Source organism: Marmota monax, unplaced genomic scaffold (assembly GCF_021218885.2).
Source record: "Marmota monax isolate L192 unplaced genomic scaffold, Marmota_monax_Labrador192_F-V1.1 WCK01_AAM20220418_F8-fsc00128, whole genome shotgun sequence".
Lineage (NCBI taxonomy): Eukaryota > Metazoa > Chordata > Mammalia > Rodentia > Sciuridae > Marmota > Marmota monax.
Genome location: NW_026693452.1, coordinates 297,463 through 325,290, shown reverse-complemented (window position 1 = coordinate 325,290; position 27,828 = coordinate 297,463). Strand labels below are relative to the sequence as shown.

Here is a 27,828-nt window from a genome sequence, read left to right as displayed (position 1 = left end):
GTTCTATGATATGGGCACTTTCATGAAATTCAAGGAGAAAACAATGTATTCTATGTTTTCACGTGTCTTCTCATAGTGGCTATTTTTTAAGATCACAAATGACTCTTTCCATTTCATTATAAAAGCATTTTAATTCCAGTTTTTAAGTGTTTTCCTTTCCACATATAAGATTTATAAGGAAGTTGGGCATTGGGCCTTTTGATTCTAACAGTCAACCATTTGCCTAATCAAAAATGGAAACTGGAAAGAGAACAGATCATACCTCTCTGTTTTACATTGTTGAACATGTTAATTCCAACAATTGAAAAATCATACTCAGGAAAAGTGTCAGCAGCATGTTTCAGCATAAAATGCAAGAAACACAGATCTCCTCAAAAGTTTGAATGACATACTGTCCATTCCATGGGTTGCAGAATTGTCTCCCATTACAAATCACTTTATCTTCTCAACTCTGACTCACCCCAGACACATTCTTTAACCATAAATTCACAATGTTTGACTCTGAGTGAGACCTTGGGATTAGTAGCCTTCTGAGTGAGTGTAGAAATGGGGAAGGAGACTAGAATGTGAACTTGGGATTGCTGAAGGCATCAATGGAGCAGAACAAGAACATGTTGGTTCTCTTGGTCTTTGTCCCTGATTGCATAGTGAGTCATTGTTGAGAAGAAATGTTTCCTCACCTGACATTCCAAGAAATGGAACTCTACCACTGAGTTGTAGTTTTGCCATTAAAAACATGGACATTCTATCTCCCTAGAATAAGAAAATTTCTATAACCAGAATGTGTTCTGAAATCCTTTTCAGAAATGCTGCCATCAAGTGGTACTTTGGAGCCATGACCAGAAAGGAGATTCCTGTGAAGGGTCATGTGGTTCGTCTCAGGATGGCTGGGCTCCAACAAAATCTATTCCTATAACTCTCTAAATTCACATTTGAATCATTACTGTGGGCACAGAGCAAACTACAGTGAAAGCTGTGGAAATCTTGTTGTTTTTAGAATTTTCAGACTTCCCTTCACTAAATTGAAAACATGACAAGCTTCTATGGGTCATGTGCTTAAAGGGGAAAAAAAGAAAGTGGTTTTAAAAGCAAGAGTAAGAGATGTTGTTTTTCAACTTTATAACCTGCATGCTTTATATTTTGTCAATATAGGTACCATCTCAATTATTAAAGTGTGCTACTAACCTACAAACCAATGGTAAATATTCATTTGGAATATGTCCAACTCAAAAGAGACATATTTCCCCCCCACACCAAATGTCCATGAAATCTATGGATTAGTTATACTACTACTAACCCTGTAGGAAATTTTTTAATCTACATATTAAAAGAAATATTTGGCAAATAGGACTGACACTTCAGAGCTAATGTAATAATAGAATCATTTATTTGTAATCTCAATTTACACATAATTCTTTTCATGGAGGTGTAAGATAATAATAGTGTGATCTCCATTTCACAACTGAGAAAGGAGAATGAGGGGGATAGTAATCTCGACAACATGAAATATTTTAAATGGGCCCAGAGTTCTGCTACCCTGACTTCTGTTACAATATTCTGACGTCACCTGTAATTCTCTCTCTCCAACTCCTTTTAAACACTCAACAAAGTTTTTTTTTTAATATATTCATTAATTTTTTTTTTCTTATCAAGTAGCCAATATTCCTGGGAGAAAAACTAGAGAAAGAAATATGATCTGTTTCTTTAGAAGTGTGCAAATTACTCTTTAATGTACACAATTTAAACATCTCACCTTACTGCCCATCCTGATGACATATTCCACCGAAAAGCATGACAAAGCACTACAACCTCCTCCTGCTATAAATTTCATTAATAGTTAACACACTCATGATCCTTGAAATAGGCAGGGCATTTGCATCTAGTGTATGCCAGGCATTGTTAGTTTTACATATCGAATTCACTTGAACTTCTCAACAGTCCTGTGAGCTAGATGATAACATCTGCAATTTATATGTGAGGAAACTGCATAGGTAGCTAAGGGATTTGCCCAAGGCCACACAGGTCATTAGTGACACAGTGGGACTGCAAGTCACAGTCTGGCTCCTGAAGCTTCACTTTCCAGCTCTCAGTCTAAAACAGCTTTACTTCTGGAACATCCAGGGTACATTCCCCTTCTTCCATTTATATAGTCATATAGCTATTGGATTCCTCATCTCTAAACAATTCGGCACAAGATCCATGTCTTTGAAAGGTCACTTGGAAGTCCAACTTGAAGGGCAAGAACAGGAATTTCAATGTCGCTAATGTCATTTATCTAGTGACAAGCTGCTGCAAACTTTAAATCACAAAATTGAGCTATTGGGTAGTGATGGAGAGAGGAATGTTTCTGAAGTCTTTGTCTGCCTGAACAATAGCCTTCTAATCTAATCAAAGTATAATGGTAGAGGCAAATGTGCTTGGAGATATGCCTTATCTATAAATGAAACCAAAAATAAAATCCATCCTATTTCATTTCATTTAGGATTGATTTACATTAATCTTTTTTATCCTACTCATTGAGAAACTATAAAATAAAACCTTTGTAAGAACTATTTACTTTTCCCTTTTTTATGGAACCCCTAATTGCTCTTCCAGGAGGCTGAGTGCCAATCCCCTAAATGAAAAATCTAGTTAATGATATTGTACATAAGTAATGTTTTAACTGTAGATGTGTGTGTGTGTGTGTGTGTGTGTGTGTGTGTGTGTGGTTATTTTTTTTTCAACCACAAAACCAGAGGGGGAAGTGTGGGAGAGGTGGGCTGGGCAGTGGCAAAAACCTCATGACACATTTCTCCGCCTCCCGGAGTTGGTGGAGAACGTCTGGAGCAGCATTTAAATACTGGGAGGTTAGGGTTGTCAGCAGCAGGAAGAGGAGCCAGAGAGCACAGCATCTTCTGGCACTGGTCTCTCAGGTCATTCTCAGCCTTCTCCACCGGACACCAGCCAAGGTAAGCCTGCAGCTGGCTACTGTGCCATGGTGTGTGCGTTCAGATGAATTTCATGGGGAAATCCAAGTTGTAAGGAAAATAGTATTAACTGTAAGGCTGTTAATCAGACTTTTATTGTTCTAGTCTTTTGAATAAGCAGGTCAGATACATGACAGGTCTCCTGGATCAAAGGTTTCCAGGTATTTTGAAAGCCGGTCATATGTAAAACTAAAAAATACTTCCAGGGGTTCTCAAAGGACGTGAAACCAATGCTTCTATTCAGAAGGTAAAATTTTACATCCCTTTGGGATAAGTATGGCTACATCACTATAAGGGACTAGATGATCATGGAGGAAATTAAAACAAGAAGAATCTTTCATGCTAATATAAACTACTGATGAGGCTATTTTAAAAATTATTTATCTCATTTTTAAGGAAAAATAAAACCCTTTCTGAATATCTTACTTTTGCATGTTAAAATTTTCACCGACTGTAGACTCGTGATCCCAAACAGAAAATCTGTTAACTGTTTTCAATGTTTCTTTGCTCATTTTAAATTTCTAGAATACCTTATTAAATAACTTCAAAGATAGTTCATGGCAAATAAGCAACACCTTAATAATGTAAATTAAAATTCACATTTGAAATACATGTTGGAAAAATGGAGAAAGCAATTTTCTTTTATACTTTTATTTTCTCTTTGTGTTTTTCTTCCCTGAAAAATAAATATTCCACACTCTAGTTTATTTTTTAATTATTAAAATTGTTGATCTGAGATTTAGATAGATGAACATATTAGCTAATTGTTGTATAATCTCTGGAACTCTAAATTTAAAAGTTGAATAAATATAGAGTTGTAAAATTTCTCTCTCCCTTGCTAGTAGTGAGAAATGGAGAAAAGGGGTGGCAATACAAATATTAACTCAAAGGATTTGAATATTAAAAAGAAAAGTTTTCTAGAAGCAACAGAAAATATTTTGTAGGATATATTTTATTTGTGATTATTCTGTAAAGTGGCAGCATCTAAAAGTATGTCTTAACTTATGAAAATAGTAAATCCTCCTTACAAATGTTTTGCAGGAAAGGTCACTACCATGAGATTTGCAGTGATTTTCTTTTGCCTACTAGGCATCGCCTACTCCTTCCCAGTGAGTACAGCTGAATCTTAAAATTCTTGAGAACAAATAAATCATGTGCTTCCCTGTACTAGGAACACTTTCACACTGCAATTTCTTTTCCATCTTTTCTCTCTGAAAGGTTAAACAGGCTGATTCTGGCAGCTCTGAGGAAAGGCAGGTAAGCACGTTTTAGGTTTATCATGTAGTTAAATTATGCAAATTTTGCAAGAGGTGCTGTAAACATATTTGTTGCAATTTTATCTTCGTATTCAATCCTATGAATTTTTAAGTATTTATGACTGCCTGGTCTAGATCTAAGCCAGTAGCAAGCATGGTATACTTTTTAATGAATATTCTCATAAAACTAGATGTTTTCATATAATAACATAATGCTCTGGGCCATTGTCACTTATACAAAATTGGTTCTGTAAAATTATGTTTTTTTTTTCCTACGAGTCAATATGCTGTTGGAGAAGCATAAAATTCCATCCTTTGCTTTATTTTGTGAAACAATGAGTTTAAAATTCACCTCAGATGTTAGAACTGTTGGTATGACCATAATAGTCACAGCATTGCCTAAGATTTTAATAAGAAGCCCATTGTGAAAGTCTATTTATGCTGTTTGTATCTATTGTGTTCATCAGCTGACTTTAGATCACATTTTCTAACCAAGCATAAGACCAAACCAAATGCTTTCTTACAATTATTTGACCACCATTGCAGAGGTACCTGCCCCTCCACAATAGATGAAACTGTGCCAGAGGAATAACAAGTAGGCCTTGTCCAGAGGATTTTGGACAAAAAGGCACACAGAGTTCAATTCCAGATGAACAGAATAGAGGCCAGTGTAGAGTTGCCTGGGGTCATGGCAGTTAGATTGCTTAACGAAGACAGCAGAGAGGTGTTCTTTCTTAGTCTGTGTGTGATCCAGCTGTGTGTGGTGTGTGAGTGTGTGCAGGTGTGTCAGGATGCATGTTTAAAGGACACATGAAGTCACAGCAGTGTATCATTAAATGGTCTTTAGAAGCTCAGCCTTCCAGAATCCCAGACATTTAGAGGAGCTGGTAGGAAATACAAGAAAGTCTGTAAGGATACAGTCCTGAAGATGAGCACTGGGAGTGTTTCTCTGGGAGTGTGAGGATCACTGAATTTTTAAAAAAAGTTTTAAATTTTATTTTATTTTTTATTATGGGGAAGGAACTTAGAGGCACTTTACCCTGAGGTATATCCTCAGTCTGTTATTTTTTTAATTTTGAGATAGGGCCTTGCTAAGTTGCTGTGGGTGTCACTAAGTTGCTGAGGCTGGCCTCAAAACTTGCAGTTCTCCTGCCTCAGCCTCCAGAGTTGCTGGGATTACTGATGTGCCATCACGCCTGGGCTCCGAATGTTTCTTAGTCTGTTGATTTTGTTTATATTTTCTTCATGTGACTTTTTCAATTATAGATTTAACTTATAGTCTACCTGGGCCTGTATACATATGCCATCAAGAAAAAACAATATATATCGCAGTAATTTTTGCATCTTTTTCAGGCCAGCAACCTCTTCTTTCAGCAAAATCTTCAGAGAAGCCCAATATTAAGCTGCTCTGTTTAGAGTCAGCCATGAGAGAAATCCTAAGTCTTACTGTCTAGTTCCTTCCCTGCTCACCTCTCCTCCATGTGGCTGTAGAGGGGACTGTGTGGCACCCCCAGGGTTCTCATTTTCAAATGACAGAGCTGTGAAGTGATTGGGCCTGGGCAATACAGCCTGTCAGATGACACTCACCAGAGCAATTTCTACTTCTCTGCATTGATCTATCGTTACTTTCCAGATAGATTAACTTGGCTAAAGGAAAGCCCATTCCACTTACATTTTTGTCACATTAGAGCAATAGAACTTATGTGCAATGTTGTTTTTTGTTGTATTTCTCACTATCTGATAAGACAGCCACTAGACACAGGTGGCTATTAATAATTCAAAATGTGGCTCGTGCAACTGAGGAAGTAAAATTTTTAAATATTTAAAAATTGTAATTAACTTAGATTTAAATAACCACATGTGGTTAAAGATACTATATGAGACAGCATTGCCTTAGAGAGTTTATCTTTGTTCTGAGAAGAAAAGAACAGTGAAGATGAACGGAAATTAAGTGCATCTCTGCTCCAGGGGTGCTTCATCGGAGAGAGAAATTTATCCAGCAGAGATAGAACAGCAAAGTGTGGTGTTAAAATCAGTTTTGAGGGCTAGTAAGCCTGAATTTGAACCCTGAATCTGCCTCTTATTATCTATTAACCACATTGTGACTGAGTTTCCTTATTTGTAAGATGGGGAAACTAGTGGTAAATATTCTCATAGGGGATTAAAGGAATCAAGCAAATTAATATTTGTAAAACACTTTGAAAGAATTCTTGGCCCCTAGTAGGTTCTATTAAGTTCAATAAATGAATCTACAAGTAAAAGTAAGTTATAAAAAGGGTATCTAAAATATGTTTAGATGAATGCATATTATATTTATCCATCAGGATTAGTATAGTTGTTTTTCAATAGTTGGATATAGCTGCATAACATTTCGATATTCCTGGGTTTCTTTCTTTTTCTTTTTAAAATATTGACAAATATGCACCTTTTCATAGCTTTACAACAAACACCCAGATGCTGTGGCCACATGGCTAAAGCCTGATCCATCACAGAAGCAGAATCTCCTAGCCCCACAGGTATTCCTAAATTTCTCAAAACTAAAACAATAGTGACCTACCACCTAGGTCATTCAGACTGGTAAAACGGTCCTTCCAACCTGTTGGGAAATGCATGCTCGGGACACCAGTTGGTCAGCATGTTGGCCTTTTCCACTCAAAGACATCGACTACTGAGGCTAAAAAATACGACCTTCTTTGGACTGAAAAAATTAATTTTGAATAAAAAAAACTGAGCATGTATGATGTACACTAACATGTCACTTCCTCCTCCAGAATGCTGTGTCCTCTGAAGAAAGGGATGACTTTAAACAAGAGGTAAATTCTCACTTTCATCAAGGACCCATCACTTGAGACATGGAAGAAGCTGTTACCTGGAATCTCTTCCTCAGAGAAGTGTAGTGTTGCAGAAAATGTCTACTAATGCCTATTACTTGAAACATTAAGCTTCTTGCCATTTATTTAAGGTTTTTCAAAGATGTCTTATACAGTATCTGATAAACATGGGATTAATGTTTACCAAAGTCAAGGTTTTTTGCCTTTAGAATATTTTTGTTGTTAACATAATAGTTGGTTTGATAACTATTCTTTTTATTAAGACTATTAATGTATTTTTTGAGCAAGGAGATAAATCTATTTTACATTAAGATTCAACTTGTATATGCTAAAAATCGCTAATAAGGAAAGTTATATGAATGATACATTATTGGCTGATTAGAATTTTAATAGACATTTAATGATTAATTCAGTGGACATATTTAAGCTGTGGTTTATACACATATGCATAGCAGAGTCATCTTTTTATTATACATGATAATAGGGATGTGGTTATAGGTTTTATACACACATTAAAATATGAATTCTCTGATAGCTTCAAAATTTTCATTTCAAATAGAAAAATCAACCTTACAATTATGTCTCTATTTCTACTACATCATTTAATTTGTAAAATGAATAATGTCTAACATGTATAGACAAAGCAATGTTGTAATATGAATATTATACTCAAATATTTGTCTTAGAAATATCTTCGAAAATGATTTTTTACTGGAAAGTTAGAAAAGTACCTTAGAGCATATTTCACTTATCATTGTGTTAAAAGAGACATTGGAAGACACTCACTTCACAGAGTATATTGTAATTGCAAAGATTGTGAAATGAAATAAAAGAAAAATTAAAATCTAATGCACAATAAAAGCTGAGGGAAAATAAAAATCAGAGACACTAATTTGTTGTATTGTTTTGATTTTTAGACCCTCCCAAGTAAGTCCAATGAAAGCCATGACCACATGGACGATGTGGATGATGACGATGATGGAGACCACGTGAACAACCAGGACTCTACTGACTCAGATGACTCCGATGACGATGATTCTCACCATTCGGATGAGTCTCACCATTCCGATGAATCAGATGAAGTGGTCACTGAATCTCCCACTGATGGTCCAGACACCCCGGTTTTCACTCAGATTGTCCCTACAGTAGAAACCTATGATGGCCGAGGAGATAGTGTAGATTATGGAGTGAGGTCAAAGTCTAAGAAGTTCTACATTTCTGAAGTCCAGGTAAATCCTTTAAAAGACACATCCAATGGTAATAAAGAGAGTTCAGTTCTAGGAAACCAGAGTCTGCATACTTCTTTATCATTCAGCAAGCAAGCAAACATTTATTAATAATCTACTTTATGATCATTAAATACAAAACTTTTTCCACTTGGTGGTTTTTAAGTTTACACAATTTCTTCCAAATTTTTCCACTCCAACACAATTCTATGTGTCCAAATTCTGTCTCCAAACCATTTGATATAATTACTTATATCATTACTATATAATTACTATATAATTATATATAATTACTATATAATTACTTATATTTTTTTAGATTAAAAAAAGACTTCAGAAAACAATGATTATTTGCAAAATATGGTGTTCACTTCTTTATAACTAAGAGGAATTTTAGAGTCTCTGTGTTGAACCCAGAGGCAAAGGATCAAGATATGGCCTAGCTTCACACTTAGTATTCTTTTCATAATTTAACTCTCAGATTTGTGTTCTCTTTATGTAAATTGGAGATAATAAGACTACCTCAAAGGTTTCATTATATAGGTAAATGATGTACCTTATTAACTCAAGGACGTGACTTATGTGAAAGGGACTGGTAAAGTACTTAGCAACATGCTAAATTATTATTTCCTTCAACCAAATTTAGACAATGTTCAGTATAATTTGGCCTAAATATTGCAGAGAGCTAAAAAGAATTCTAATGTTCCCATCCTTGACTGTTCATATCATTCTTCTTCTGTCTGTGCTATGGTTCAGTATCCTGATGCTACAGACGAGGACCTCACCTCACACATGGAGAGCGCAGAGTTGAATGACGCTCACAAGGCCATCCCTGTTGCCCACCGCCTGAAAGTGCCCTCTGATTGGGATAGCCATGGGAAGGATAGTCATGAAACCAGTCAGCCGGATGACCACAGTGTGGAAACCCACAGCCAAGAGCAGACCAGGGAATACAAGAGGAACGCGCGTGATAACAGCAGTGAGCACTCTGATGTGATTGACAGTCAGGAAAGTTCCAGAGTCAGTCAGGAATTCCAAAGCCACGAATCTCATAGTAATGAAGACAAGCTAGTCCTAGACCCTAAGAGTAAGGAAGAAGATAAACACCTGATATTTCGTGTTTCTCATGAAATAGAGAGTGCATCCTCTGAGGTCAATTAAAAAGAGAAGGGAAAAAAATGTACAATTTCATACTTTACTATTAGTAAAAAGAAAACATACATTATAGAGATTGAAAGACAATACTCAATGCTTATTTCTCAGTTTAGTGGGTGAATGGATATGTGGATCAGGAAATAGATAATGTTTTTGATCATTAGCTTGTAGCTTTGTCATGGTAACACCCTTGTAACCTAAAAGCTTCAGCATGTTGTCTACACCTTTTCTATTGAAAAAATGCAAACTATCACTGTATTTTAATATTTGTTATTCTTTTATGAATAGAAAGGTATATAGAAGCAAAAGATACTTATACACACTTAAGAGAATATAACATTTTATGTCACTTTAATCTTTTTTTTTTAATGAGTGTATATTTTGTTGTGATTATTTTTGTTGGTGTGAATAAATCCTGTATCTGAATGTAATGAACATGGTGGAGTCAATTGTTTATTTGCTTTCCCACAGTAGTCATGGAATTAGTAACATGTAACCATTTTAATGAATCTGCTGAATTTGATAGAGATCCTGCTGGGGTCAGAGACAGGATCCACTGACCATTTTCTGGCTGAGCTTAAGTTCCTAGCCAATGAAACCAGGGTCTGGGAGCTGATACTCAGCTATAATGCCTCCAGCCACGCCAAAAAAGTCTTTTTACTAATTTTAACATAGCTGATACAGAAACTAACAAAAGCCTAGATGCAATCACAAATCCATTGTATTTTTTCTCATCACAACTCATTAAATTTGTTCAGTCAACTTTTTTATTTCCTGCCTTTGATGAAACCTTGTGCAGGTCTGATAGCTATTCTGATCACTCTTAGATAAGAAAGAGACAGACCCTTTGTAACAGAAACATTTTAAATGCTGTTTCAAGTATAATCAGAATTCAAATTTTCATTAAAACTAAAACTTATGGAAGACTGAGTAGAGCAGGCTTCTTCAATTCCATGTTTTGCTCTTCTGCTCTTTCTGAAACCTGATATTCCATTTAGAAATTCAAAAATTGCCTATTTTCCCTTGGGATAAAAGAGGAAAAATTAAAACTGTAGGATATTTTCAAAAGAAACACTGAAGACAAAAATCAATATAATACAGTTAATCAAATAATCACAGGAATACTGATAGCTTTACATCCTTGCAACAAAACAAAAAGAATAAAAATAAGTGAATTGAGCTCTAGTCTTAAAAATTAGAAAAGAGCTACAAAACAAGAAAAAGAAAAGAAATGGTAGTACGAGAAGTAAAAGTAATGAGATAGAGAACCGGATAAAAAGAAACTAATAAATCAAAACACTAGGACTTTGGGGAAAAAATCAACAACATAGATAAGCCACTAGCCAACCTAATAATGAAAAAAGGCAGAAATCACAAATAAGAAATAAAAACAAAGAGATAGACAATGAAACTTAGAACACCTCAAAAATCAAAAGAAACTATTTGTCACATCTGTATTCAAATCAAAAGGAAAACTTAGATGACTTAGATCCTTTTCTTGGAAAACAACACAGGCTCTCCTTGACATTTGATGGAGTTCCATTCAGATAAACCCACTGAGCCTTTGAAATATTATAAGTCAAAACTGTACTCAATGAACAAAATACCAAACATCCCAGCTTAGCAACACTGTATACTGTGCAGCATCAGCTGCCTTCCCTCCTGATCACATGGATGACTGGTTCCTATGGCTCACTGCAACTACCCAGCATCACAAGAGATCATCATACTGTGTATCATCACCATGGGAATTCATAGTGTGAGTTCTACTGAACGTGTATAATTTTCTACTGTTATAAGTTGAAAAATCTTAAGTCAAACCATCAGGAGTCATCTCTGTACCAAAATCAACTCTGGAATGTTCAGAAATAAACATGCAAATTTCCATTGAGGAAAGAGAAAAAGTTAACTATAAAAAATATAAAGAATTAGCTATAAAAAACTAATTCCAAATGATTTGACAGGAGAATTCTATCAAATTGTCGAAAATCAGATAGTCCCAATGCCACTCAAATTGTAGTAGAAAATAAAATAAAAAACATCTCTCAAATGATCTTTATTCCACTATTACAATCAATCCTGAAAAAGATTGCATGCAGATATGCATGTACACACACACACACACACACATAAAAAACTATAGACCAATCTTATTCATGACTAGCACTGGAAAACTCCTAAATAAAATACCAGCAAGCAGAATGTAAAATCAAGCTCAAAGAACCTCTCAAAATCAAAGAAAATTTATTCTAGCACAATGGTGCTTCAATATAAGTAAGGTCATTCCTATAATTCACCATATGTTTGTGTCTAAGGAGAAAAATGTCATGTGATTAGACTTATAGATGATAAAAAAGACTTTATATTTGTAAGCTCTTTCAGTGGCAATAATAAGCAGGATACACTCTCAGGGCCTTGCAACAGCTACTATTTACTTTTCTTCTTCCCCAGTTTGTAGTTGACCAGAGTGGTGGTGCTTGAGGGTGAAGGATGGATTTAGTTGTGCTCCACCTCTCTCAGTCTGGGAACAGCAACTGTCCCAAGGCAAGTCCTGATGGTAGGAGCAGAAACACAAGAGGAGTGAGCAGAAACATGATGTGTTGCACTCAGAACTGAAACACTACTTCTTTAATCAAATTCCATTGTTCAAAGCATGTCACATGGTTAAAGCCAGTATCAATGGACAAGTAAGACATACTTCCCTCACAGTGAATTGGAATAAATGAAGAGAAAAATGAAACAATAGTGAGCAAGTAATAACATGTTATATAGCTTGTGACATATTCCACATTCATTCCTAATTTTGTAACACAAAAGTTAAGGGATACTTTCTAAATATGATGAACTATTTTATGCCTCAGCCCCCAAACCAGTATCATCCTCAGTGGAGAAACATTAGAGGCATTCCCATTTTAAGATCAAGGACAAAGCAAATATGCTCCCTATCTCCACCACTGTTTGGCACCATATTGAGATACAAATTTATGATATTAAGCATGAGAATTGGCCAAATTATATCTCTATTTAGGTAAGAATCAATACTGAATATGATAACTAATAAATTCTGTAAGTTAGTATGATATAAAATAGATCTAAAACATGCCCCCCCAATACAAACACTAACCATTTAGAAGATGTGTCATTAATACAGAAAAAAATAAAATACTTAATAGAAAATGTATAAACAATGATATTATCAAAACTAAAACACTCCTAAAAGCCAAAGAAGTAGACTTGAACAAATGGAAAGATAGCATTTATTTTTTGTATTGCACTATTCAACATCATAAAAATGTCAGTTCTCTGCACGCAATATACACATGTAATTTGATTCCAATAAACAATAAAAGTAAAAATTTTTCCTGGAGCTATGCAAGCTGCTTCTAAAGTTTATATGGAAAAATAAGCATAAAAATATGAAGACAGATTCTAAAAAATTACAGCAACAAGGCATTTCTAACCAATATTAATACATACTATAAAGACTCTAAAAGAAATGTGTGGTACTGGCACATGAATAGACAGATATCTGTGGAAGGGAACAGTAAGTTCAAAAACAGATTCAAGCACATATGGGATATTAATATATGAAAAAGGTGACATCCAAGACCACTTAGGAAAAGATGGACTTTTCAATATATGAGTTTGAGTGGCTTGATATCCATTTGGGCAAAGATAAAATTGGAACCATATCTTACACCATATATCAAAATAATATCCAAATACATCAGAGATTTAAATTTAAAAGGAAGCCATTAAAACATTAGACAAATAGATGAGTGGGTTCCACTAAATCTGAGTATCAGAAAAACTTTTCTATTATGACAAGGCAATCCCATACCACAGTCCTAGGCATCATTAGTCAAGTGCCCCAGCCTTTTGGGCCCCCAATGTACTTGCTTCAATTGGCACTTCATCACAATTAACTGCAGCTGATAGCCTAGTAATTGTGTAATCCATACATGCCAGAGAATGCAAGCATCTCATTTCCTGTCAGGAACACTGCTCAGCACTGTGCTCAAATCCTAGGGCATCACCAAGTTTATCCCGAAATCACATCTTTCAGTAGTGGTACCAAACACCAGTCTCTGGAACACTTCTTTATCAGTCAAGGTTCAGACAACAGAAAATTCACCAGTAATTTGAACAGGGAAACTTGAACATAAAAAATTATTAACTAGTAATAAGAGGTTAACCAGAGAGGATAAAAGACAAATTTGGTGAGGGCATAGGGATGAGATAAGGAACAATTTAAGCAGAGACTCATGCCTATTGGAAAGGGTGCAGCGACAGCCCAGGAGATGGTAGAGAAGTTTGTTGTGTCCGGTCCACAGCGGGTGGGCTGAAGTTGGTAAACAGGTTCTGACCACAAGCGGCTAGAAAACCGAGGCTGGCGAGTAGGAAATCGTGGGGCAGGGCTGCTGAGCAGGAAGCTGGAGAGTTAGCACCAAAGCTGGCAGCTGTGCCTTAGAAGCAAGAAGAGCAAGGACACCCGGAACGCAGGAGAGGGCCGGTTCTTCAATGTCCCTCCAGCGCCCTCTACTGACAAAGATCGGCATTGTGCAGCAAGATAAGGAAGCAGAAGAGAGGCAATGGATTTGGAGCAGAATGGTAGTAAACTAACTGATAGTTGGACAGGCTTATTAGAAAAAAGCCTAATTCCTGGTAAGAAGAGTACAAAGTAAGCCTGGGACATTTTTTTATGACAGAATGAAAACAAGCACTCAAAGACAACCTGGACTCCTATTCATGGTACTAAAGAGCAGGGACTCTCCATTGACCAAACACCAGCTATTGAAATAAGTAGTAAAAAGAAAAATGTAGTAATAGATTGTAAAAAAATGAATTTTTAAATTCCTTTCTTATATGTAGTGATGGGTAGAGAGAGGTTAGGAGGAGAACATTTCTTTACAGACAAATACAAACTAATAATAAACACAGAAGAAATGATAAAATTAGAAAATGATTTCACAAGCCACAATGTAATAATTGATTTAGGAAGTTACCACTAGTGAATGTTAAAATCAGTGCATAAAATGTGACTGGGAACAGGTATTCATTTGGTCTCAATATATTACCCCACAAATTACTCAAAAATTTCAAAAGGAGGAAGGTGTTTTTAACTAGAATGATTTGGTAGTGACCATTTTAATCCAGTATTGAACTTAGATTTATCAATGGGACCATTAGATATGTCTCCTAGAATGTGATGAAATCAGAAGCATGCAACATCACCTATGAAATATTTCTCTAAACAATATTAGCGGGATCAGATCACTGAAAAATAGGTAAATACAGAATTTGAACTATTTTATAAAACATCCACCATGGACTTTCCAAAAAGAAGAGCTATCAAATAAAATATAGACTGTCCAGTTAAGTTTGAATTTCAGAACAACAAATCATCCTTTAGTATAAACATAGTACATATTACACTAAAAGATAATCTATTGTTTATCTGACATCCAAATTAACTGAGCATCCTTAATTTTTATTTTCTAATTCTGTTAATGAGACATAAAAGACATGAAGATTCAAAGTCTAAAAGACACAACCAAGGGTATAACCAACCAATGATTGTTTATTGATTCTTGGATTAAAAAAATACATAAAGTTATAAAAAAATGTAGAGATCAGATGATCTGATTGTGCACAACATGAGAGATGATTTTGTAGAATTATCATATATTTTTCAGGTGATAGTATTGCATTGTTTATGAAAGCAAATGTCCTTATTCTTAAGAAAACTATGATGAATATTTCTTTCTAATGGTTCAAAAGGGGAAAAACAGTACTAGGAGGAAATGGGAAGAGGCAGGTAAGAAGATACAAAGTAACAGATACAGAGGATGAATAAGTCTAGAGATTCAATGTACAATAATATGAGGGCTACAATTAATACCATTATACTATGTATGAGATCCCTACTAAATGAAATTTTAATCCTTCCTGCCACAAGACAAAACAAGAAAAGGGTAAAAATGTGAGATCATGGATATGTTAATTTGCTTCATTATAGTAAACTTTTTGAAATATATATGTATGTGTGTATCCCATAACATGTTGTATACCTTCAATATACAAAATAAAATTTATTAAAAAAATAAGTCAGCAAAGTGGCTTACAGAAAGAGAAAATGAGTATGGCAAAATGTCTTATTCTTTCAACTTTTCACAAGGTTTGAAAATGTTCGGAAAATTGAGAGGAGAAGGAAAGAGTAGGCAGAATAAAAGTGAATGTATAATGAATAAAGTCCATAGAAGAATATCTCAAATATTATTGATACAAAAGTGTCAGAACAGTTTCTTCATTGTTCAGCTCATGAAAGTATGGAAACAGCATTCATAAATTATTATAAATTATAAAACAATGTTTAAACCAATGTCCCATCACCTTCCATATCCCCATAATAGATACTCACTTTGGAGTAGTTGTTCTTTAGTCTGAGAATCTATTCATCATTCTCGTGTAGCAACTATATGACCTAATTGTGATTCAAACTCTTTTTCTGGTTCCTGACAAGGCCTCTCCCCTCAGTCACTCCCATTTTCTATGCTCCTAGTAACAGTGTCTCCAAATACTGTTTGATTGCAATTGCAGCATTAAGAGCCAAGTCTCCTATGGTGCTCAGTCTAGCCTGTGGAGTCAGACACAGACAAAGAACAGTAATGAGCAATTTTCTGATATTGATATGTGCCAAGCATGCAAAGAGGACTTTAAAAACATCATTGTGGAGATTGAGGAAAAGGTTATTTTCTACTTTGAAAATTCACAAGGCAATTTTCTGTACTTCTTCAATATGGCAAATTCATACACTTGAAGCATAATTATGTTCTTCACTTGAAACACCCATTCCCAAATCATAAATTCTCTACAACATTGCAAATTCAACTTCAGTGTTATTTTTAAACACTTTCTTCACCTTACCTATTTTTTCCCAAATACCATAGTGGCTCATGTCTGATTAATATGATATGGTTATTTTAATCCAACTAGCAGCTAGATATTGTCCATTAGACCTAAATCTCTAATAATATACCCTCCTAAGATGAAATTAATCCTAGAGATCCATGAAGCTGAATATGTTCAGCTTGTCACATTGAAAGAAGCATAAGGTAGCCACCAAAGAGATAAAAAATTAGTTTTCTCTGAGGTTCTATAATGAGAATGTGAGGCAGCCCTAAAGAGAAATCCGAAAGTAGGATCCTAAAGTGTTCTATCACCAGTGTTGCTCATAACATATCAAAGCTATACTTGAAGTTATTATTTTAATATTATTGAATAAAAGTACTGATCTTTTGCTTCTGGAAGGCAGGGAAAAGTAATACAGGCCTTCCTCTAGATGCAGCTCAAACACTGGACATGCATCATTTTCCTCTTTATTCCTGGGAGGAATAAAGAGAAGAAGGGGCTTAAGTGCTGATACCAGGCAGATTTGATGCAGCAGTTCCTAGACCCCTCATATGAGAAAAACAACCATTTAAGATCCCAGCCCAAGAAACTAGAAAAAGAAGAGCAAAACAAGTCCAGATCGGGCAGGAAAAAAGGAATAATAAGGAGAAGAATAGAAATCAATGAAACTGAAAACAAAGAAAATTAAACAAAATGCTCATTCTTTAAAAAATAAGTAAATTCAAAATCTTCTAGCAAGATGGAAAAACAAGAAGTTAAAAGACACAAATGTTCACATCAGGAAATAAAGGTAAAAGACCACACAGATCCTGTAGCCATTAAAGGTAATTAGGGAATGATAGTACTATGAGCTGAATGTATTCCCTTAAAAAAGAGATATCAAAGACCTAATATCCAATATTTCAGTAAGCGACCTTATTTGGAAAGACTCGTTGCAGAGCTAATTAACTAGTTCAATGAAGTCATACTGGAGCACAGTGTGCTCCTAAACCAATATGATAGATATCCTGATACGAAGAAGGCTATGTGCAAATAGAGACGCTCAGGGAGAGATGGATGGTACACTGCTTGGAGCCAAGGAACACCACATACTGTGGAAACGACCAGAAGCTAGAAAGAGACAGGGAGGATTCTCCAATAGAGGTTTCATCATTCTTAGGGATAAATACTTAGGCTAAGTGCCTTTCCTCTAAGAGGAAGAACAAAGCATGGATGTCCACTCTCACAACTCCAGCTCAACATAGAACTGGATGCAATATAGAACTGGATAGAACTCACTGCAATCAGACAAAAAAAATAAAAAATAAAAAATAAAAGGCACATACATTAGAAGAGAAGAAAAGGCACTGTTTCTATTTTTAGATAATATCATTATGTTGAAAATCTATACAGACACTCCCAGAACTAATAAATGAGTTCAGCAAAATTACAGGATACAGAATTAACTCAAAAATCAATTAAATTCCTATATTCTGTCAACAAACAAATAGAAACCCAGAGCACACATCACACAAAGGACTTATATCAAGATTATAAATGTCCCAATTCCCTAGCCACTGATAAGAGTCTGACCATTCAATTCAAGTCTGACACAAAGTACTCAAGAGTCAGTGCAGGCTCCAAAAGCTAAAGGGATCAGTCTTGTAAGACTGAACTCACTTCACATACCAGTTGCAAGACTTAGGTCCCCAGGACACCCACACTGATGTCCAATGTGGCTACAAAATCAGGATTTCCATGACTCTCTTCAGGTTTAATAGCTCATTGGAACAATACACAAAACTCAGAAACATATTTGCCTGTGTTTACTGGTTTGTTATAAAGAGTACAACTTAGGGAAAGCTGAATAGAATGGATGAATCAGGCAAGGCAGGGAGAGGGGGTGTGCAGAACTTCCATGCCTTTTCCAAATGTGCTGCCCTCTGAGCTCCTCTGTGTGATCACCAATTCGGAATTCCTGGAAACTCATGTTTTAGGGGGTTTTAGTGGAGGTTTTATTATGTAAAGCATGATTGATTAGATCATTTGCCAATGGTGATTAAACTGGGTTGCCAGCCCTTCTGCCCTCCACAGAGGTTAGGGAGTGGGACTGAAAAGTCCCAACCCTCTCATTATGGCTTGCTCTTTCTGGCAACCAGCCCCCTCTTGAAGCTATTCAGGGACCCAGCCACCACTCATCTATTTAACACAGGAAAAGTAGTAGTCACTCCTGAGAATCTGAGTATTTTAGGAGCTATGTGCTGGAAACCAGAAACTCAGATTAACTTTTTCAATTATTATTGTATCATAATAAGGACCTCTCAAAAGTTAGAATTTAAAAATCAAACAATGCAACTGAAAAATAGACAAAAGATGTTCCCTGACATTTCACTGAAGAGGAAGTACAGATGGCAAATAAACACATTAAAGAAAAAAAAGTGATGTCAACACTGAGGAAGATTTGGTGTAGGGTACACAGGACTTTCTTGTATATTTCTTTGATCTTGCTATGGATCTATAATTATTCCAAAGTTAAAAGTTTGATTACAAAACAAGATAGATGGCCTGTCTTTTGCGATAGTACCTTTTCTAGTTCTCACTAAAATACCAATGAAGACAAAGAATAAAATGGATATTCACACAATTATGCAGCGAGTAACTAATTTGAGTATAACCTCTCCTAAACATAAGATAGGGAAGCATGAATATTTTTCCCTCCAGACTTCCTCAGACTTTACCTCAGGTAACAGAGATCAACGAGGAGGAAGAGGAGGGGAAGTGGGAGGAAGAGAACCAAAGGGAAGAGGAGACAAAAGAAGAGGAAAGAGGAGGACATAATTGTTTATACCTGTGGACATACCTGCCCACTGTCTGGTGGCGAACTCAGAGTCAAAGAACTTGTACGAACCGGAAAGAGGTCCAGTAATTCCTCCATCTTCTACTGATAATTTGAAAGAGAGTACCATTCTGTTTTGTACCTTTTCCCGGATATCTTAATCTATCAGAGAAGAGAGTTCATTGGCAGAGAGCAATGAATATATTTAAGTATAAAGAAAATTTATTATATTATTGTTTTACAACAAAATGAAAATTTATAGACTTTGGCGATGTAATATTATTATTTATTTTGAAATGCATTTGTCAGTAGAAAGTATACATTTGCTAATATCTTAAGTCAAAACCTTCAGTAAAAGGGGAAACTTTAAAAAACAATAATACAGACAAGCCAGACTGAAGGAAAATATTTGCAAAAGATGTATCTGGCAAAGGACTATTATCCAAAATACACATCTCTTAAAACTCATCAACAAGAAAATAACCAATCTGGTTTTAAATGGGCCAAATACTTGAATAGACACCTCACCAAGGGAGTTGTATATGGCAAATAAGCATATGAAAAGATGCTTCACATCATATGTCATCAAGGAATTGCAAATGAGATATTACTGCTGAAGTATTAGAATAATCAAAATCCAAACACTGACAACTTCACAGCTAGGGAGGACATGAAGCAAGTGGAATTCTCACTCATTACAGGTGATAAAGCACTTTAAGATAAGTTACTTGCATGCTTCTATCAAATGATCCAGCAACTGTGTCCCCAAAGCAATTGAAAACTTGGGTTCATCCAAAAACTTGCACATGGATATTTATAGCAGCTTTATTTATAATTGCCAAATTATAATTTACTAGATGTCCTTTGTTGGGGTCGCCCTGAACAGGAGCTGAGCACGCCCCCTTAGCCTTGAGTAATGGGGTATGGAACTTGCATTACACGCAGTGCGAAACAAGTGGGCCTTACCCTCACTTGGCAAGGAAGTGCAGCTCTGGGGTTGGGCGTCACCCAATGGGACTGGGCTACACCCCCTGTTTGTTGTAAGACAATCCCTTGCCTTATTTGGGTGGAATATTCTATGGAATGACTTTCCCCTAATAAAAACAGAGGTTCCCATGCGCTCGCCCTCTTGCCTCTTGCCTCCCTTGCTCCTCTTGCTCTTTCCAGTGCTGCCCAGTGTGAAGCTGACCCCTGAGATTGCAGAGCCATCCCTTATCTCCGAAAAAGGTATTTTGTGTTTGTGTGGCCTTTTCTTTGCCAGCCCAGTTCACCCGTAGTGACCCGGATTCTGTTGATGCAGGATGTGGGCTATAGTCCTTCAGTAGGCAAAGAGGTCAAACTGTGCTACATATAAACAATGGAATATTATTCAGCACTAAAAACAAATGAACTAGCGATTGTGGTGGCCCACATCTCTAAGCCCAGTGGCTCTGGAGCTTGAGACAGGAGGATAACAATTTCAAAGCCAACCTCAGCAACTTAGCGAGACCCTAAGCAACTTAGGGATACCCTATTCAAAAAAAAAAATTTAAAAGGGCTGGGGATGCAGCTCAGTGGTTAAGCTCCTCTGGGTGCAATCCCCAGTACAAAAGAAGAAAGAAAAAGAAAAGAAAGAATCATTGGGCCATGAAAAAGTGTAGAGGAAATTCAAATGAACACTACTGTGTTAGCTTTTTGTCACTGTGACAAAATACCTAGGATAATCTAATCAACTTATAAGGAGGAAAGGTTTATTTGGGCTTGTAATTTCTGAGTTTTCATTCCTTGGTCACTGTGCCCTATTGTTTTGGGCCTGTAGCAGCAGGACATTATGGTGGAAGCACAGGAGCATTGCTCACCTCATGGTGGCCAGGAGGAAAACACAGAGAGGAAGGACCCAGGGTCACGATATCTCATTCAAGGACACACTACCAATGATCTAACCTCCTTCCACCAGGATCCACCTCCTAAAGATTCTATCACCTTCCAATAGTGCCATAAGCTGGTGGTCCATGGGGTTTGAGGGACACTCCAGATCCAAACTATAACAATTTCGAAGAGAAAGAAACCAACCTATATGATTCTAACAATCTGACATTCTGGAAAAGGCAAACAATAGAGACAGGAAAAATATCAATGGTTTCCAGGAGTTAGTAGAGAAAAAGGGATGAATAGGTAGAGCATAGAAGATTTTTTGATGAGTGATACTATTTATTCTGTATGGTATTGTAATGGTTGACAGATGTCATTACAAATTCATTAGAATATACAACACTAATAGGGAATCCTAATGTAAACCATTGACCATCAGTGATAATACTCTGTCAATGTAGGTTTATCAATTGTAATAAATGTAGTACTTTGATGAGGCATATTGATAATGGGGTAAGCTGTGCATGTATGGGGATAAGGGGTATATGGGAAATCTCTGTATATTCTACTTAATTTTGCTATGAATCTAAAACTAACTTAACAAATAAAGCCTACTTTAAACATGTTTTGTTAACTGATGGTTAATATTAAAATTTGCATTTGTAAGTGACTTCTAAATATCATTCAGACAGAAACCCAATATAGCTTATGAATGTTTGCTGATAAACTAATGAGTAGCACTTGGGTCACATCAAAGTAAGGGCTGTGATCACAAAGAAGCATTAAATAAAATGAAGCCACTGAAGTTTACAAATTTAAAATATCTTATGGAGCCAGTAAGCAGCAGTATGAGAAAAGCTACTTTAACCAAGCTGGGATGATGTTAGTAAAAGGCTAAACACATACATCAGAGAACAGAACAGAATATACAGAAATAGACTTACTTGTTTATATGTGGCCAATTTAATTTTAACAATGGTACAAAGATGATTCTAGTCTTTTCAACAAAGAGTTCTGGAATTATCTGATTCAAATCAAAACAAACCAAAAAACTTTCATCCATACCTCATATCATATACAAAATTATCGAAAATGGGCCATATGCTTAAATGTGAAATCTAAAATTATGACACTTTCAAAAGAAAATATGGACAAAAATACTTATGACCTCAGATGAAGCAAAGATTTCTAAGACATGACACCAAAAATAAAACCATTAAATAAAAATTCATAAATTGAACTTTATCAAAGTGACAAGCTTCAGAAAATAATGTCAAGAGAATGAAAAGGCACTTTTAGAAGGTTCTTTGGAATATTATTATAGCAAAGATTTCAAAGTTTCAATTTAATGACGTTTAAAAAGAAAAAGTAGAGGTCAGTGTCCCCAAAGTCCCTAACTTCCTCACCTGGCAGAGTGGGAGCCAACCCAGCCACCTCAATTCCTTCTTTAGCCCCCTCAGCTCAGACAAGGGGCCCAATGATGTGTTTGTATAGCTTTTTATGCATATGTCTAATATGACTTTTACCAGTCTATAGGATTCACTTCTGTTCAAATATATTATTTAGTGTGATTTTATTTGCAATTAACAGAAATCCTAACCTTAATAAATCAACCAAAAAGGAAATGTTTCAGCTCATGAAATCCAAAGTTCTAACTTAATTAGTACTTGATTTGGAAGCTCAAACATCATTAAAACATGGTCTTGCTCCAACTCTTTGCTCTCCTCTTTTAAAATACAGATTGCTAAAACCTACCTAAGACGTAATAAATCAGAACCCCTAGGAATTAGAGCCCATAATCTGTATTTAAAATAAAACAAAATTCTACAACAATACCTTTCCAGAAGAGTGTCACAAAGCTCTTTCTGGTTAAATGTTTTATCTGTGTATAGCAAGTTTCTTGCAGTATGCAGGATGAATGGGCAGATATTCTATAAAGTCTGGAATATCTGGGAATTCTAAAAGCCTCATTTATGTTGGCATCAAGAAGCATTTGAAAAAAAATCTGATAAGCTTTTGGAAAAGTCTATGCTAGTGGTAGTACAGTTGGATTCGGTTTTTAAACAAATATACCCACAGGGTACTAATGACTAAATTAGAGTTGGTGAAGAGAAGAGCTTAACACAGTGTTCCAAGGAGCTCTGTTCTTGGCCCTACCTAGTTCAAAATTCTTTGGAGCTTGAAAAAGACAGATGATAAATAAAATAACTGCACCTCATTAAACCAGGTGATGGCACATGATAAAAATGTATATTGTAATGTTCCTGACTATCATGGCTACCCAAACATTAGTTCAATTTTGATATTCTTCCAGTCTTGACATTGCTTGCACTTTATCGTGTATGTGCTCCTGGCTCCATTTTTTGGAGTGTGAACATTTTGGCTGCCAGCTTGTCTGGGATTACATCCTTACAACTTCAAATCTAATGGTAAGAAAAGCTTACCATTAGATTTTAACTGGGAAATATCTCTGGCCTGGTTTGCATTGAATCATTTTCATTTTCATTGCTGAATACCATTCAGAGGGGCCAAGGGAACTCGATGTTCCAGCCACGCCTGAGTTCCATGCTCACCACTTGGGAGCTTAATGGTGGTGCAGCCTCACCTGAATCACAGACTTGGTTATTTTATCACTGTAAAGGAGACTTGCTTCTGAGCTGCTCATCAACAATTAAATAAGTCAGAGTCTCTATGAGTTTTCATAATTCTTAAGATGGTGACAATGTGAAAAAATACTCCTAATATAGGATGCAAATGTTTAGATAAAGTTTTGCTGGGCATAAGTGCAAGTAAGTTGGGGCTGGGAACCAAGATCAGGTCAGTTGTTGATGTCTGAATCTAGAAAGATTCACAAGTCTATGTAGGGTAGAAGAGGGAGTGAGGGAAACATAAGGATGTTTCCCTGCAGTCTTTTGATTCCTCCTGAAGGTAGGCAATCATGTTTTATCTTTGTCTCTCCCAAGTCCAACATGGTGTATGGCATCTAGTGGACACTGAATAAATGTTTGATGAACTTATTATTTTTTCTTGATTAATCTTCAACAAAAATTCCACAGGGGATTTGAGCAAATATTTAACCTCATTGTTTAGAGAAGAAAACTAAGGGAGAGAGGGTAGGTCCTCAAGACCACAGTGCCAGCCAGCGATGACGCCAAGATAATCCCACAGAGACAGAAACACACAATGGCAAATCCAAACCAAACCCAGACATGAAGAATACCACAAAGCCTAGCCTGCCTTATTAGAGCAGAAAAATGAGGAATAAAATAAAGTCTAAGTTTTACTATGGTGAGCAGTTCTTATAAAGTCCCAAACACCAAATTTTCTTCTAATTATTTCAGATGTCAAGTGGTAAAAAATTTATTTTATGATGTTCTTGAATAAATAAGGACTGAGAAAAAATGTGGGGGAAACATGTTTGTTTGGGTGAATTGCTAAGCAACACCACACATGCCAGAAACTCCTTTTGGATTTCCTTTTAAAGGTGGAGACGGCGAGACTAACGGGTACTTCAGCTCATGTCTGTCTCATCAGTTCTCACTGGAAAATAAAAGCAAACCAGGAAATAAACAGGCAATTCTAACAATAAATAAGTTAGAGATGGGGAGATGACGATGTATCCATTCATTTGAAGTCTTTTTACTGTTGTCTTTTAAAATGTCCTCTATAGCACTAAGACTAAGAATGGGGTCTGCACATCACGTCCCCCAGAAACCTACTACACAGATAAAATAAAACCAAATAGCATCCAGGCCAGGTTATCTGTCCCACCCCATATTCCAGACTCCCTGGATTATTAATACTGGTAATATCACAATAGGACTGTGACCGTCAGATGAAGAAAAATGCAACTTTGTGAACTGTGCTTATGTAATAAGAGAAAACTTCTTTTGAGAAGTACAGTTTTAAGATGGATATTAAAGGAAGGAATTCTATGGATAGAGAGAGAAATTTACAGCCTTGGGGATAAGTGAAAGGTAGGTAGTTTGCAGGGGTAAACTCTTTTAAAGTAAAAGCACAAAAGGGAACATCAGTAAGCCAGAAAGAATGGATAAATATTTGGATGACAGGTTTTGGGTTTGTGATGCTAAGAGAAACTCTTGGAGTGTAAGATTTAATTAAGATGCAGTGGGCCAAATGCTATTCAAGTTATATGATACAAGAATTGCTGACAGTTTTTTTTTTTAATTACATTTCTTTTGTGCTAATTTGTAAACCAAATTGTGGGTAAACACACATTGAACTCTAAATTATGTGTGTGTAGACACATTTTCAAGCAAGACGTTTAAATTTTTTTTTTTAAATTTATTCTACCTAGTTGTGCAAGACAGCAGAATGCATTCCAATTCCAAGATGAATTAAGGGTGATGTAATAGAATCAGGAAGAATGTTTCTGATTTTCTTTTAAATAATTTACACTGTTAAAAACCCAGACCTATTAATATTTACTGCATAACAAAATCTGATCTGGCCCTAGTACCTTCCCTCCCACTTCAGCCTGGTAATCTCTTCTCTGAACCCCTTCTTGTGTGTCTCTCAAATGAGAATATAATTCCCCAAAGGATCTATCTAAATAGTATTTTTGTTCTGTTCCTCCTAAATCAAATAATGTTTTTATATGCGTAGTAAAAGTATGAAATTTAAACCCAATATATAGATAAAAATTGAAGTAATTTGCTCAATCTACTGCCCCGGGATATGATTATTTTCCTATCACTTCTCTCTTCCTTGTGTCACTAGACTGCAGACCCTCTACCTGACTAGATTCATTCATTCACTCAGAAAATACCCAAGGAATGTAAGTCCTCCCCTGTAAGGGCCAGGCTTTTAGCCTATTTTCTTGATTATTCTCTTGCTCATAGTGTTGGGCTTGGTACATAGTGGTACTCAGTAAGTGTTTCCTATAAAATCCTGTGCTTGGCATGGAGCCCCTGTGCTCAAGAAGGTCACAGTCCAATTGGGACAAAGATGACCAAATAAGCAATTATAGCAGTTGAAAATAATTATTGAAGATAGACAAGCTAATACAACCCTAGCACTGCTAGCATTTACCATTGCCAGACAGTGTTCCACATGCCTTAATGCTCTAGTCTGAATGTTAATGTTTTCTTAAATTTGTATACTGAAATCCAAACCCACATAGAGATGCTATTATGCAATGGTGTCTTTGAGAGATGATAAGGTTGTGGGAATGAGGCCCTTATAAAAAGGATTACTGCCCTTATTTTAAAAGGTCCAAAGGGGCTGTGTTAGTCAGTTTTTTATTGCTGTGACAAATTCCTGAGATAAATAAAGTTAAAAGAAGAATAAGTTATTTTTGCTAACAGATGTTTCAGTCCATGGCTGATTGGCTCTATTGCCATTGGGCCTGTGGTAAGGGAGACCATTATGACCAAAAGTGTGTGGTGGAGCAAACCTGCTGACTTCATGGAAGCCAAGAAACAAAGAAAGAGAGGGAAGGACGTGGTTCCAACATTCCCTTCAAGGCTATGTCCCAAACAACGTAACTACCTCACTCTAGGCCTCAATGCAGAAAGCTGCCTCCCACCAGGGCCACAGGCTGACAACCAAACCGTTAACACTCCATAAGCCTCTGGAGGACATTAAAGATCCAAACCATAACAGAGTTCTTTTTTCCCTTTCACCTTACAAGTCTACAGCTAGAAGGTTCCCTCCGAATCAGAAACTGAACCTTCACCAGACGCCAAACCTGCTGGCACCACTATCTTAGACTTCCCAGATGCTAGAACTGTAATAAGCCACTCATGTTTGGTAATTTTATTGTAGCATCCTACACCAGATGGACTAAGATACTTATGTGTATTAATTCACCTAATCCACACAACACTATGAAATGTGCATTCTCATCATTTCCATTTTTACAGACACAGTCAAGTGAGATAACTTGTCCATGGTAACACAGCTCAGAAGTAGAGAGCAATACATAAACGCAGGCAGTCTGCCTTTGTGACTGCAGTCACAAACCAAAGATTCAGACTGACTTAAAAACCACTGAAGTTTCTTCCAACACTGGGATTCTAGGTGATAGCATCGATGGTAATAATGAAGCATAGGACAATGGAAAAAACAATTATGAAAGCCTTTCCATTTGGAACATACTGCTGCTTCTCAAACTTAGGGTGCTCCAGAATTCAGAAGATTTATAATTTCAGGACTGAGGTCCTGGAGTTTCTGAACCAATGAAGTTGGAGTGTGGACTTGGAATTTATATGTTTAACAAATCCTTCAAGTGATACTGGAAGTCCAAGTCATATTTAAAAAACATTGCACTAGATCTTGTTATCTCTTTTCATTCCTGGCTCTCCTCTTTTTTTTTTTTTTTTTTTGGTACCTGGAATTGAACTTAGGGGCACTCAACCACTGAGCCACACCCCCAGCCCTATTTTATATTTTATTCAGAGACAGGGTCTCACTGAGTTGCTTAGCCCCTCGCCATTGCTGAGGCTGGCTTTGAATTTGCCATCCTCCTGCCTCAGCCTCCAGAGCCTCTGGGATTACAGGCATGTGCCACTGCACCCAGCTCTCCTCTTATCTCTTAATTCAAAACTGAATTAACAATGCAGTACAGGTGCTGCTGCTCAGGGCACTCCATCTTTAGAAGCCTCTTGAATGACAGGATTCATAAAATCTGTTTAGGATGGAAATCTCTGTTTTTGGTTTTGGTTAATGTGTCTCTTCTGGAAGCCAAGAACTATATCACACTCTGTTTAATGTGCTTAGATCCTTACTTGGAACACAGGAAATGTCTTATCTACAGAAGGAACTGATGAATAGCAGGAGTCAGGCTTGTGCTCT

The 27,828-nt window shown here is 36.3% G+C and overlaps 1 protein-coding gene across 2 annotated transcripts; it reads left to right on the top strand.

Moving 5' to 3' along the window:
• Positions 1–2,790: 2,790 nt before the first annotated feature.
• Spp1 (secreted phosphoprotein 1) lies at positions 2,791–9,869 on the top strand. 2 transcript variants are annotated; one of them, XM_046457685.2, is made up of 7 exons: positions 2,791–2,948; positions 4,008–4,075; positions 4,185–4,223; positions 6,658–6,738; positions 6,994–7,035; positions 7,971–8,282; positions 9,036–9,869. In XM_046457685.2, the coding sequence occupies exons 2-7, from the start codon at positions 4,022–4,024 to the stop codon at positions 9,438–9,440; spliced, it is 933 nt and encodes a 310-aa protein (XP_046313641.1). In that variant the 5' UTR covers positions 2,791–2,948; positions 4,008–4,021; the 3' UTR covers positions 9,441–9,869. The 2 variants fall into 2 exon arrangements, with proteins under 2 accessions (XP_046313641.1, XP_046313642.1); XM_046457686.2 differs by lacking the exon at positions 6,658–6,738.
• The last annotated feature ends 17,959 nt before the right edge of the window (positions 9,870–27,828 follow it).